This window comes from Pteropus alecto, unplaced genomic scaffold (assembly GCF_000325575.1).
Source record: "Pteropus alecto unplaced genomic scaffold, ASM32557v1 scaffold120, whole genome shotgun sequence".
Lineage (NCBI taxonomy): Eukaryota > Metazoa > Chordata > Mammalia > Chiroptera > Pteropodidae > Pteropus > Pteropus alecto.
The window spans coordinates 975492-988033 of NW_006430061.1; the positions used below are offsets into that span (position 1 = coordinate 975492).

General features: G+C 47.1%; 1 protein-coding gene across 9 annotated transcripts in view; it reads left to right on the forward strand.

Annotated features, from left to right (window-relative positions):
* The window catches only part of PLEKHA7 (pleckstrin homology domain containing A7), a 123089-nt gene that overhangs the window by 76079 nt on the left and 34468 nt on the right, over positions 1-12542 (forward strand). For all 9 annotated transcript variants that reach the window (XR_003046128.1, XM_015589625.2, XM_025046373.1 and 6 more), the window contains 3 exons: positions 677-1138; positions 9312-9834; positions 10385-10471. Coding sequence is in view for 8 of the 9 variants with exons in the window: in XM_015589625.2 (XP_015445111.1) it covers positions 677-1138; positions 9312-9834; positions 10385-10471 (1072 nt within the window). In the remaining variant the exon portion in view is untranslated. The remainder of the gene's footprint in view (positions 1-676; positions 1139-9311; positions 9835-10384; positions 10472-12542) is intronic.

The following is a 12542-nucleotide window of genomic DNA, read 5'->3' on the forward strand; positions in this document are numbered from 1 at the left end:
GGTTCCTGTGTGAGCAGTTTCCTGACGAGATCAGTAAGTGGTCATATAAAGAGGTTGCTGTGCCGATTCTCTTCTCACCATCCTGGAGGAATTTTAATTATGCTGACAGTTGTACCTTGGGCCGTGCTTGCTGCTAGTGGGAGAGACCCTGGACTCAGGAGCCTTCTATCTGAGCTAGACTGCCCCAGACAGATAGCTAGACAGATAGCAGAAGGGAAAATCATGAGAATGTCTCATGTATCATTTATTCATTTAGTAGTATTTATAGAGCACCTATTCTGTACCAGTCATTGCACAGAAGTTCTGGGCAGATGATGATTGGCCAGAGGCCTCTGGCCTGGTGGAACTCATAGCCTACTTGGGTGCTAGATGAATAAATGCAGTTATGGTTTAGTGTGATTTGTGTGACAATGGAGTCCGCTAAAGTCCCGATCTAGACTGAGTGTGTGTGGCTGGGGTGGCTTCCCGGCAGAGGTGACATTGGAGGTGCCAGATCCCAAAGGAGTAGAAGTTTGAGTAGGCAGAGTGAGAGACTGGTCATGAAAAGTGGTCACGGCAGAGGGAACAGCCCATGCAAAGGCCTGGAGGTAATTTGAATGTAAAGTGTGTTCTTCGGGATGTCTTGGCTGCCAGCTGTGCTGTCTGGAAAAGGCTTAATGTGCTGCTGTCATTGCAGAGACATGGAGAAGCTGGAGCGGCAGGCAGTCCCCCAGGCTAACCACACAGAGTCCTGTCACGAATGTGGCCGCGTGGGTACTGGACATGCAAGGGATTGTTCTCATCGCCGCCATGAGGACTCCTTTGGATTTGAGACGCGAGAGCAAGAGGAAGAACGATATCGTTCCCAGAGGGACCCATTGGAGGGCAAGCGGGACAGAAGCAAGTCCAGGTCCCCATACTCACCAGTTGAAGAAGATGCCTTGTTCGTGGATTTACCCAGTGGCCTGAGAGGCCAGCAGGCACAGCCCCAGCGTGCAGAGAAGAATGGCATCGCATATGGCTTAGGAGAGCAGAACGGGACTGGTGGGTACCAGCGGGCCTTTCCTCCCAGGACCAACCATGAAAAGCACAGCCAGAGAAAGAGCAGCCTGGCCCAGGTGGAGCACTGGGCAAAGTCCCAGAAGGCGGATGGCAGGAGGTTAGTAACAGACCCAGTATCACTGTTACTAATGAACATAATAACAAAATAACATAACTGTCATTTGCTCAGCACGTGTTGGATAATGCTGGCCATAAATCCTCTTGCCTTCATTATCTCCATAAATCCCCATAACAACCCTGCAAGGAGGGGCCCATAGCTTCAATTTATAAATGAAGAAACTGGGGCATGGAGAAGTTAAGGAACCAACCCAGGACACAAAAATAATTGGCAAAGCCCAAGTTCAAACCTGGGTATGTGAGCCTCCCAAGCCCACTGAGATTACATCAGGAGGCTTCTCTGTTCCCCAGGGAGTGTGCCTGGAGATGGTCAGCATGTGGATAGTAACTCCTCCTCTTATGCTGCTCCTTCTATGCATCTGGAAATATTTGTAGAAACTAAAGTAAATACAGACCGATTTTTAACTTTAGGCACTGTTGACATTTGGTTTTATCATACCCATTCCTTCAAGAAGCAGTTTTTAATTATTTAGAGGGTATATATTCTTGCTATTTGCAAAGCCCTGTATTTTATTATAACTTTAATTAGGACATATTTATGAATGTGCAGATTTCAGGGTCACTCAGCTTCTTTGTTGTCCCCAGAAGCCACTGTGTTTTGTCTTCATTGTGAAGACACCATCCTCAGGCTTGTAAAACAAATCACTGACTGGAGAGGAGATAACACAGCCATGGTGTGGGCAGAAAGCTCCCCAGCGGCTTGAGGGGTCACAGTGTATGTGCCAGAGCTCAGACCAAGTCTGCCACAGGCCTGATATATATGTGCTAAAACACCAGACTTCATTCTCCCTGTTGATGAGCCCAAGGCTTTCCACCCGTGGGCTCCTGAGGCCAAAATGCCCCTAGGGGAGAAGCCTAGGCCTGTTTTTGGATCTGGCCCAACTGGGCAGTTGTGAGGGTAGATCATGGAAAAAAACAGGACCAGGAGAAGGAAGGCCTTTTGTGTTGTAGCTAAGATACCTTCTCATTCCCACTTGGGACAGACCAGGTGTCAATTCTGTTTACATTTTGTGTTTTATTGAAAACAAGCTACTGCCCAAGGACATAGGGGCAGGAAGTGGCTATTTGTGGTGCTAGGTTAGGTGGTCCTAAGTGACTTTACTGCTGAATGAGGTTGGAAAACTGGCAGAGGCTGTATCCTGTAGGTCCTTATACTCCAATGTAAGGAATTTGGATTTTATTTGAAAAAACACTAGGGGGAACCACTGGAAGTTTTTAAACAGGTAAGTGATGTGATCTGATTAATAATTCACAAAGAAGTTATGAGCCTAAGGAGGAGGCTGTTGCAATAGTCAGTGGAAAGAGAAATAAATTTCGAAGTACATTTTGGAGGCTTAAACAGCAAAGCTTGTCAGCAAATTGGATGTGCGGGATGAGAGAAACAGAGGAACAACGAGGATCCCTAGGATTTTGATTTGAACAACTGATGGTTATTGCGATGGGGAAGGCTTAGGAACAAATTCGGGGGAAATCAGGGCTTCCATTTTGGATGTAAAATTTGAGAAAGCTGTTAGATATTCAAGGGGAGATACCAGGTAGGGAATTGGATATGGATTGTGGTGTTGAGGTTTGAGGTCTGGTTGGACATGCTAATTGGGAGCAATCAGCATATAAGTGACACCCCAACACTTAGAAGTTAGCAGCAGAAGGGGGATCCAACAGAGGGAGACAGTGTGGTCAGAAGCTACTCATGCTAAGTTAGGTGTTCCTTCTTGTGTGTAACAACTCTTAGGAACCGAAGTCAATATGAGGCTGCCGAGAGGGGAGGTAAAAGCAGAAGAAACCAGAAAAAGGGGCAGATAGGAAAGACGAGGCTTTGGCCTTGGTGAGGCTGTGTTTCCTACTAAACAGTTTGGGTTTAATTTTGAAGGCCAACGGAAGCCATTGATGGACTGTAAACATGAGCCTGGCATGATACTAATATTTAGAATGGTGATTTGAAGGGTATTAGCAGGAAAGAGGCATCTGAATCCACATGGGGAGGTTTTTTTGACCAGAGAGCCAGTTCTCTATTCCAGTTCTAATACAGCAGGTCCATGGATATGTTGAAGAAATTTCTCAGGTGATCTACCCTCAGGTGATACTCCACCCAAAATGAAAATGGCAGTTGTAGTTATCCTTATTTAAAAAAAAATTTTTAAACTAAATACTAATACATATACGTAATTTAAGGATTTAAGTAGTATGACCCCCATCCATCCCTGCTTCTGATTCCTGCCCCTTTGAGGCAGCCACTCTCAATTCTTTTAGGAGATTTTTCAATTTACCTAATATTTCCAGGTAAGATAGTTATACTACTCTTGCTTGGCTTTTCAGCTTTTGTTATCTGTTGACATTTTACTGTAGGAGATAAGAATTTAAGTCTCTCCCCACTAGCTTTCCTTTCTAACAGACATACTTACCTTGACCCCAGCTTCACAGTGTAGTTATAGCACAACGTTTTTTTAGATCTCTAGTCAGTTTTTACATTATTATGACAATGCCAATATTCAAAGCTGGGGCATATAGTATTAATTCAATTTCATTTGTTGTACAATTTTTTGTTTTCACTGGTATAGATAATTTCCATGCTTTGAGTTAGTTTTCTCTACCAATTACTAATTCATCACCAAATTCACAGCTAGGTGTGTAAATCTCCCAAATAATCAGTATTCCACTCACAAGGTAAAAAATAAGTGTCCTATTTTATTTCAGAATGTGTTTTAAAAAAAGGAAAAAGAAATCCTGCTCTTCACCTTGCCCTTTTCACTTAATATATCAATATATATGTATGTATATAGCTATACATTTTAATATCTCTTAGCTATCTTTCCATGTCAGCACATGCAGGCATATATCATTAATTTGAAATGGTGCAGAGTACTCCAGTGATCTTCATACCATTCCCTTTTGATGGACAATTAGGTTGGTTACCGACCTTTACTATTACAAACTGCTACAGTGACTAGCCTTGCCCAGTCATCTTTGCATACAAATGCAAGTGCACTTGAGGAATAAATTACTTGAAGTGGAATTACTAGGTAAAGGACAGATGCGATTTTAATTATGATAGGTACTACAAAATTGCCCTCCAAAGACGTTCCTGTTTCCCACCCCCATTTTGGCACTGAGAACTACTGTTTTAGATAAACTGCTTGCTCTGGTGACAATAGGGAAGATGGTTTAGGTGGAGAAGAGCTGAGAAGAGAAAATGATCAAGTATAAGGTGGTTACAGTTTGGGTCAGAGGAGAGGGAGATCTAAACAAAAGCAGTGAGGATGGTGAGGATTGTGGGGCAAGGATGGTTAGGGTACATAGCTGATGACATCGGCCAGGTGTAGGCTTTGCTAAACATTTATCTCAGGCTGGAAGTGGGGAAGACCACAGGTGGAGTTGAGGTTAACATTCACGTTTGGCTTGGTTAATAGGTAGGTGTGGTGTGAGCATGAGAGAGAAAAATGAACTTGAATGTGGTACCTGTGGAGTGGCCAGGTGGAGATGACTGGTAGGTTATAGGGAATGCAAATTCAGGTTAGAGAGAGATTTGTAAGTCATTGCCCTAGGTGTGGTGACTGAGTCCCTGGCAGTAGTTGAGATCACTCAGGTTGGAATGCTTAGAGCAGTGGTTCTTTATATTGGCCGCATAATTTGATCATTTGAGGCCCTGCTCATAGATTTGACTTAATTGGTCTGGAGTAAGATCAATGCATCAGTAAGTTTTAAAAGCTCCCCACGTGATACCAGAATATGAGAGAAGTTGACATTTACCGAGGCCTGGATACCATGCACCAAAATCTAATTCCAATGACCTGGGTTGTAGCCTGGACATCAGGAGTTTTAAAGACATTCCCTGCCCCTAGTGATTTTAATGTGCAGTCAGGGTTGAGAAGCTCTAGCTCAGAGTGAACAATAACAGAGGGCAAAGACAGAACCCTGAGGATCTCCAGCCCAAGGGGTGAGCAAAAGCAGAGAAGCCATAGAGGAGCCTCCCAGGAGATGGAGGAGGAAAACCATGCGGGGAGGGGAGCTGTGATTGGAAGGAGTCAGAGGAGAGGGAGAAAAGGACTTCTCATTGGGGGGGAGTGCTTTCTGAGGGGTCTGGCACCACTGGAGGAGTATCTGGAACCTGAGGTTTGTGCTGCTTTTTTGCTCAGTAACAGAGGCCTTTGGTTCTGCTGAGTGTCTTGATGGGCTTAGATGGGCGGACTTGAATTGCCCTTATTAATAGAGCTAGAATTTTAAAGTTAGGTTAGGAAGCAGAATAGTAGGAGGGGAAAGCTGGAAGAAAAATGACATGGCCAGTCAGGTTTCTCACTGGCCCTTGTGGCAGGGGCACAGAAAGGACTTCCAAAAACTGTGCGACTGATATGCAATTATAAGTTGTTGGTTGTGAAATGTCTCTGTGTAACCATTGTGGCAGCCAGCAAACCTGCGTTATTCCGCTACAAGCAATGGCCTGTATTTGGGGGTGGAGTGGGGGTGCACCTCGGGGAGCTAAAGGATGAGAAGTCAACTGCAAGGAGATAAGGGTGGCTGGAGAAGCCCTTGGACTGTCCCCAGGATGTGAGATGGGAGTTTGAGCCATTCTTATCTAAGGGGCAGCGTGATATTGGGTCCGTAGATAAAAACAGTTCATTGACCTTGGAGGTCATTAAGCACACAGAAAAATTTCATTCTAGTGGTGGAAGGACTCTCAGTGGGCTGAAAAGTAAAAGTGAGGAATTGAAGGCAGAGTTTAGAATACCCTTTTGAGAAGAAAGCTGTCAGTCTCTGAGTAAGCAAAGTGCTCAGTCTGATCATTCACTTGTATCTTGAAAGGACTTTGTTTTTCCAGAGGTTTTTTTTCTCCCTTGAAGACATGTGAAATTTCTTACAGTCAAGTAATAAATAGACCTGGCTGCTTAATAAAGGAACCTCCTCTATTTGAAAATATAGAAGGTGGATATCTCTGCTTTGTGTATGATTAAGACTGTGCTTACAATAAGCTCATTAGATTGAGCACGTCGATCATTGGAAGGAAAATTATTTGGGCCATAATACGGTCTCATACTTGTGATTCTAGACCACACAAGAAAATACTTCTAACTGTTCTTTCAGAACTTGGAGATATATACTTCACATCATTAAATTTCTCTAGAATAATGGTTTGTGAGGTCCAGACTGACATATCCTTAGAATCTTACCACATTCTAAGAGATTGTTTTGAAATTCTAGCCTTCTATTTTTATTTTTTCTGGTGTTTAAAGTAATGCATACTTGTAAAATAAAAAGGTAGTGGTGGGGGTAGAATTAGGGACTCAAACATTACAATGAAGAGCAGAGTAGAAAGTTAAAAGTCCTGCACAATTGATATGGAAGTTGGGGTGAGGAATATCTGCTGAATAAGTAATTAGTTATAAAAATTGATGTTACATTTTAATATGACCGTTTTGTAGTGGCTGAATCAGAATATCTGGTTTGGTGCCTTTTGGAGCAGGGATGCTCCACAGCCACAGAGCAGGGTACAAGGGCAGGAGTCCATGAGCACTCTTCTGGGGGTAAGGTTGGAGTTGGGGGCCAGAAAATTGATCTCCTGTCAGGGACAAAGCTGCTCTGGGAGTCCTGCCCGCTTTGAGAGAGATTTAGCTCATCTTACAACCCTACCTCCTGTATCCTTTCTTCTGCCATCCGTTAGTTACTATGGTTTGGCCTCTAGAGCCAGGGCTCACCTTTGGGTTTGCCCCCAAATAGCCAGCACTGGGGGGATAGTAGGCAGCACAGAGGCAGAGGGCACAGGCTAGTAGAGGATGAGCTGAAGGCTTTGGGGCCCGGCCCAGTGCGGGGACTCTGATCATCGGGACACTGTAGGCCGGCACCAAGAGTGAGCTGCCGAGTCCGATGGAAGGAGTGTCCAGGTGGGAGCACAGGTAGGATGTGCTCTGCATAGTTTGCATTTTGTTTCAGGCCGAGTAAACAATGGTTAGTAAAGTTATAAACGTCCCAGGGGAAGACCCCAGCCTGGTTTGTGCCACTGCCACCACCACCGTTAGAGGATTTGGGCACTGCCCCTTCTTCAGAGACAGGGTTCCCTCTGATTTTGGGAAACGAATAGCAAACCCTGCCACCTAGTGGCAAGAAGACAGGCTAGATAGACACACTAGACTAGTCTGGGTTAAAGAGATCTTAGAATTACCTCTTGTAATTACAAAGATAAGGATGAAAAGGGACAACTATTTCAAATCCTTACAACAATTTGTGAAGTGGTCCTAAGTATCTCCATTTTGTAATAAGGAAAGTGAAGTCATAAATGACACTTGCCTGAGGACATAGAGCTAGGAAGTGATTAAATAAGATGAGTTTTAAAACAATTAGAACAATTTTAGAACATTTAGAACATCAGCCACCTGAGGGCTTGTTAAAACACAGGTGGCTGGGCCCCAACCCCAGAGTTTGATTGGGCAGGTCTGGAGTGGGACCCGTTAAACTACACTTCTAACAAGTTCCCTTTGCTGCTGATCTGCCAGTCCACAGAGCACAATTGGAGTAGCACTGGCATAGAATAGTGTCTTGCTTGTGGTAAGCACTGTATAAAAGTTTGTTAGATAAAATTGCTAGAAGCATTCAGGATTACAACCTAGGCCTGTCTGACTCCAAAACCTCTTCTGTTTACAACATCATGCTGCCTCCAGCTCAGACTTTTAAGACTGAATAAAACTCTATACTTTGCCCCTTGCTGAATTTTTCATTCAGAAAATAAAGTGGCTTGTTGGTAGTAGTTTTAACGATCATATCCAGCTTTTGTGAGCTGGAGTATTTATTGAAGGGCTAGTTATGTGTCCAGACTTTCTCAGACCGCGGACAATACAACAGAATGTGACACACATTTCCTGCCCTCCAAGGATTTACAGCCTTGGCTGGGGGAGAGATGTCTTGCAGGTATGAAAAGGTTATGTCGGTACAGGACCTTGGAAAAGTTACAGACCATACAATAAGTAGGTCAGAGCAGAACAAGAACCCTTGAGGGCTGTGGCATTGCGGAAGGTCTCCGTGGAAGAGGCATGGGACAGGGTCCTGGAGAATGAGTGATATGAGGGTGAATAGAGCAACGGGTAAGGGAGGGAAAGACAATATTATGAGAATGAGAGATGGGAAGGGAGCACCCCACTGGTGGAGTGACTTCTGTGTGTCAAGCATGGAGCCTTCATTCTCTTGTCTCATTTACTCTTCAGAACAGCATCAGAGAATGCCGTTCTCTTGTCACAGGCAAGGAAGCTGAGGCTCAGAGCAGTCAGGCAGGTTGCCTGGGTCACATAGCCGGTGGATTAGGTAGAGCTAGGATTCAACCCCAGGTTTGACTGCCTCTGCTTTTTCCACCATGAGAAGTTGCCCAGGGAGGGGTGTAGGAGGCCGGGTGGGATGCAGGTGAGGCTCTCAGGCTTCAGTTAGTACAGGGCTGTGCCTGTGGCGGGTGCCTCCTTACATGTTGGGCCCTAGACGCCTGGCTTCTCCCTGCCCAGTCCTGGCCCCAGTAGGAGGAGCAGTGGAAAAACAGCAGGACTGCAAGGTGGGTTGAGATCAGGTGCTAGAGAGCTATGAGTACCAGGTGAAGGGGTTTAGATTTTATTTCATAAGCAATGGGGAGCCACTGAAGTTTTTGGAGCCCAGGAGTGATTGGAGCCAGGCAGTACAGTGTATAAACGACTTAGGAAGGACTCAAAGTTGTCTGGGGGAGGTCACTAACCCGTATGTGGGTTAGAGCAGTAGAGAGAGAAAGGAACTGATGGCAGCCACTTTTTAAAGTACCTCCAGAACTTAGTGCAGAAGGAAAGTCTTAGTGACCTGGAGAATTGTGAGATGCTTCCTAGAAATATGCACACCCACTAGAAAAGACGATGGGTCAAGTAAGAGGGAGGAGAGGCAGGATTAATCACACTGCATTTGAAGTGACGGGCGTGGGGCAGATAAGTCAGCCTGGTAAAGGGCTGACTCTTCAAGGCTGACGGGGAAAAAATTGGTTTGGAGTCCTCTGCCAGGGGAGAAAGAGACAAAAGTCCCGGATGTCTGCTTTGATTGTTCTTTGGGGTTCTTACAGGGCTCCCTCACCTGCCTGGCTTCGTACATTTACCTAGCTATGTTTCCAGAAGCCTGGCAGACCCTTGCTGATCGTCTTACCTGTCCTCCTCCTCTCTCCTCAGCCTGCCGCCGGACCAGACCCTTCCTCGCCAGGGTCCTAGCCAGTCTCTGTCCTTCCCAGAAAACTATCAGACTCTTCCCAAGAGCACCCGGCACCCCTCAGGGGGCTCCTCGCCCCCTCCCCGCAACTTGCCAAGTGACTACAAGTATGCGCAAGACCGAGCCAGCCACTTGAAGATGTCGAGTGAGGAGCGCCGGGCACACCGCGATGGCACCGTCTGGCAGCTGTACGAGTGGCAGCAGCGCCAGCAGTTCCGACACGGCAGCCCCACAGCGCCAATCTCTGCGGGCTCCCCGGAGCTCACTGACCAGGGCCGGAGCAGGAGCATGCTGGAGGTGCCCCGCTCCATCTCTGTGCCTCCGTCTCCCTCGGACCTCCCTCCCCCGGGGCCTCCCAGGGTCTTCCCGCCCCGGCGGCCACACACACCAGCAGAGAGGGTCACCGTGAAGCCACCAGACCAGAGAAGGAGCGTGGACATCTCGTTGGGGGACTCTCCCAGGAAGGCGTGGGGCCATGCCACCAAGGTGAGGCTCGAGCCCTGCCTGGCTCCCGGGGTCCAGGATTAGGGTGTCAGGAGCCTCACCTGGTTTAAACACAAATTTGAGCAATTTTGGATAATGATAGGTAACATTTATGCAGTAGTTTTAGGTGCCAGGTGCAGTACTAAAGGATTTAATTCTTACAGCAGCTCTAAGAAGTAGGTGCTATTATTATGCCCATTTCACAGATGAGAATTCTCAAGGCATTAAGAGGTAAGCAGCTTGCTTAGGGTCGCACAACTAGACGTCTGCTTGCCTGTAGCTTAGAAGATGGGAAAAGATGTCTGCTTTCAATCGGTTCAATTATTTATTATAACCCAACTTAATTTGAGCTCTCCACGGGCTTTCACAGTTTACCACTGCTATAACCTGGTGAGAAAGTGCGTATCTCCCTTTTACAGATGAAGAGCCTGAGGCTCAGAGAGGTGAAGTGCTGTGTGGCAGGCTGCCCTGGTAGCAAGTGGCAGAGGCTCTGGCCTCAGCCCTGGCCTCCTTGCCCGGCCTTCAGTGTGACTTCTTGTCTCTCTACCTGCAGAACTCCTCTCACGTGGACCGACGCTCCATGCCCTCCATGGGTTACATGACCCACACTGTCAGTGCCCCCAGTTTACATGGAAAATCGGTAAGCACGCCTTCGTCTCCCCTTCTAGGCGAACGATATGAGACATCCTGCAAAGGGGGTAATCTCCAGTGTTTTGCCCTGAGCCGGTCAAATGCAGTTTGCAGGGCAGTTTTCAACCCTCATTTTAGAGCCGAGGGAATTCCGGCTCGGATAAGTCAAACGACTTGCTCAGGGTTACCCAGCCGGCATTGAGTTTTTCCCAGATCCAGTGAAGTGCTTGGGGAAGGGGTGGAGAATGTGGGCTCTCCTTCTCTTTCAGGCAGCATTTTCTAGCCACCTGCCTTTTTCACATCAGCTCCTCTCCTTTCTGCCTGGTCCTTGCTTTGATTAGTGAACAGTCTTAAAAGTGTGGGTCTGGGTTGCTGTTTCCTGAAAGAACTTCCTGCAGCCCATTTTCTGCCAGTGAGTTTATTTGTCCTAATGACAGAAATAATGTAATAATCGCTTACTGGTGTCTCGTCAGTGCTGTCCTGGCACTGGGGTAAAGAGTAATTATAGTGCCGTGCTCCTGTGGTGGCTAATTTCCTCGATGTGTCTATACACCTGCAGCTGGAGGAGCTCTCTCAGCTTCTCACCCGGTTACGGCGGCACCAGGCCAAGTTGGCCAGTGTGCGAAATTTCGCCGTCGGCCAGTTACTGCAGCACCAGCTGACCTTTCCCACCTGCCAGGTCAGCGCTCGCTGGTGGGCTCTCTCAGGGCCGGGGGCCATCTTGGGCGCAAGGGAGTGACATGCTGGCCCGTGTTCCCTTGTGCCCGCGCTCTAGTCTGTACTTGTCGTCTGGCTCTCTCCCTCGTTCCCTGCCTGTTTGCTTCTGATGCTACCGCCAGACACTGTGCAGCAGTGGTGGCGCCCGCACCTGGGTGCCAGGGAGGAGGCTGCATGTGGTGCAAGGGACCTGAATGGTGGCTTCTCTGGCTGTGAGTAGTGACTGCCAGGCTGGCGTGTGTGGTCATGTCTAAAAGGCTGTGCTGGCTGTCGTCTTTGTTGCCACCTTGGGCACTCCTTTGGGATGCTGAAAGGTGTGTGTAAACCAGGAGGGAGAAGGCAGAGTGCCCTACTGATTGACAGCATCCTCACATCCTTGACCCTGGTGAACCTCAGAGTAACCTGGGGGAGCTCAGATAGGACAGGAGGTACTGCCACACACCAGGCAGTGGATCAAGAAGGGGCATGACTTGCCCGGGATCCCTCAGCTAGAGCCAAAACTCAGGTCCTTTCTGCACAGCGTTCTTAACTTTCCAGAACGTGGGGGTTTGCGGACAAGCTCCTCGGGGAGTGGCCAGACATTCGCTGTCCCAGGCATCTTGGGCAGCTTGAAGGAGATGCTGGTCCCTCTGAGCTGCATAGAAGTAGGCAGAAAGTAGATCAGAAGATCATGTGATGTGATTGTCTCCTTCCTTACCTGTCTTGTTTTAGCGGGGCCCTAGGCACTCAGGAAATGTATTTGGAAAAATGAATGTAAGGGAACACTTACAAAAACTGTAAGCTATGAATTTGGGAGATTTTTAATAACATTCCTCTACTCTGTCCTCCTTACCACTGTGGGAAGTTTATAGGGACTGGCCGATTAAAGAAGTAGGGATGAATAAGGGGACAGTTTAGGGATAGAAATAAGATCTTGCAAGCCACTAGTGTCCCTGGCAATGGTCCTTCAGGCCTTTTCATGCTTAAAAGCACTGCTTGACACTTCACACACTTCACATTGTTTATTTGTATATTTGTTTTACATCGGAGTTGCAAATGGGCACCACCTTCTCAGACCCGGCTTACGTTGGCTTGTTGGGAGGCCTCTTAGTCTGCTAAGAAAGCGGTGCCTGGACTGCTTTTCTTAAGTTTTCACAGCCCCTCTGCCCCACAGTTAGCTTCTGTGATCTGTTACGTGGGAAGCATGAGTTCTAGGAAATCACTTTTCCTTATTCTTCCTTTTCCTGATAATTATTCCGAAGAACTCGACAGGCTGTCAGAGGTGACACAAGCAGACAGGTCTGACATTAGACCTTCCTTGACTAGCTCCTGACGTGGCTACATTGGCTTCACCCTGAGCAAAGGAAGCCAAAACTTCAGGAAAC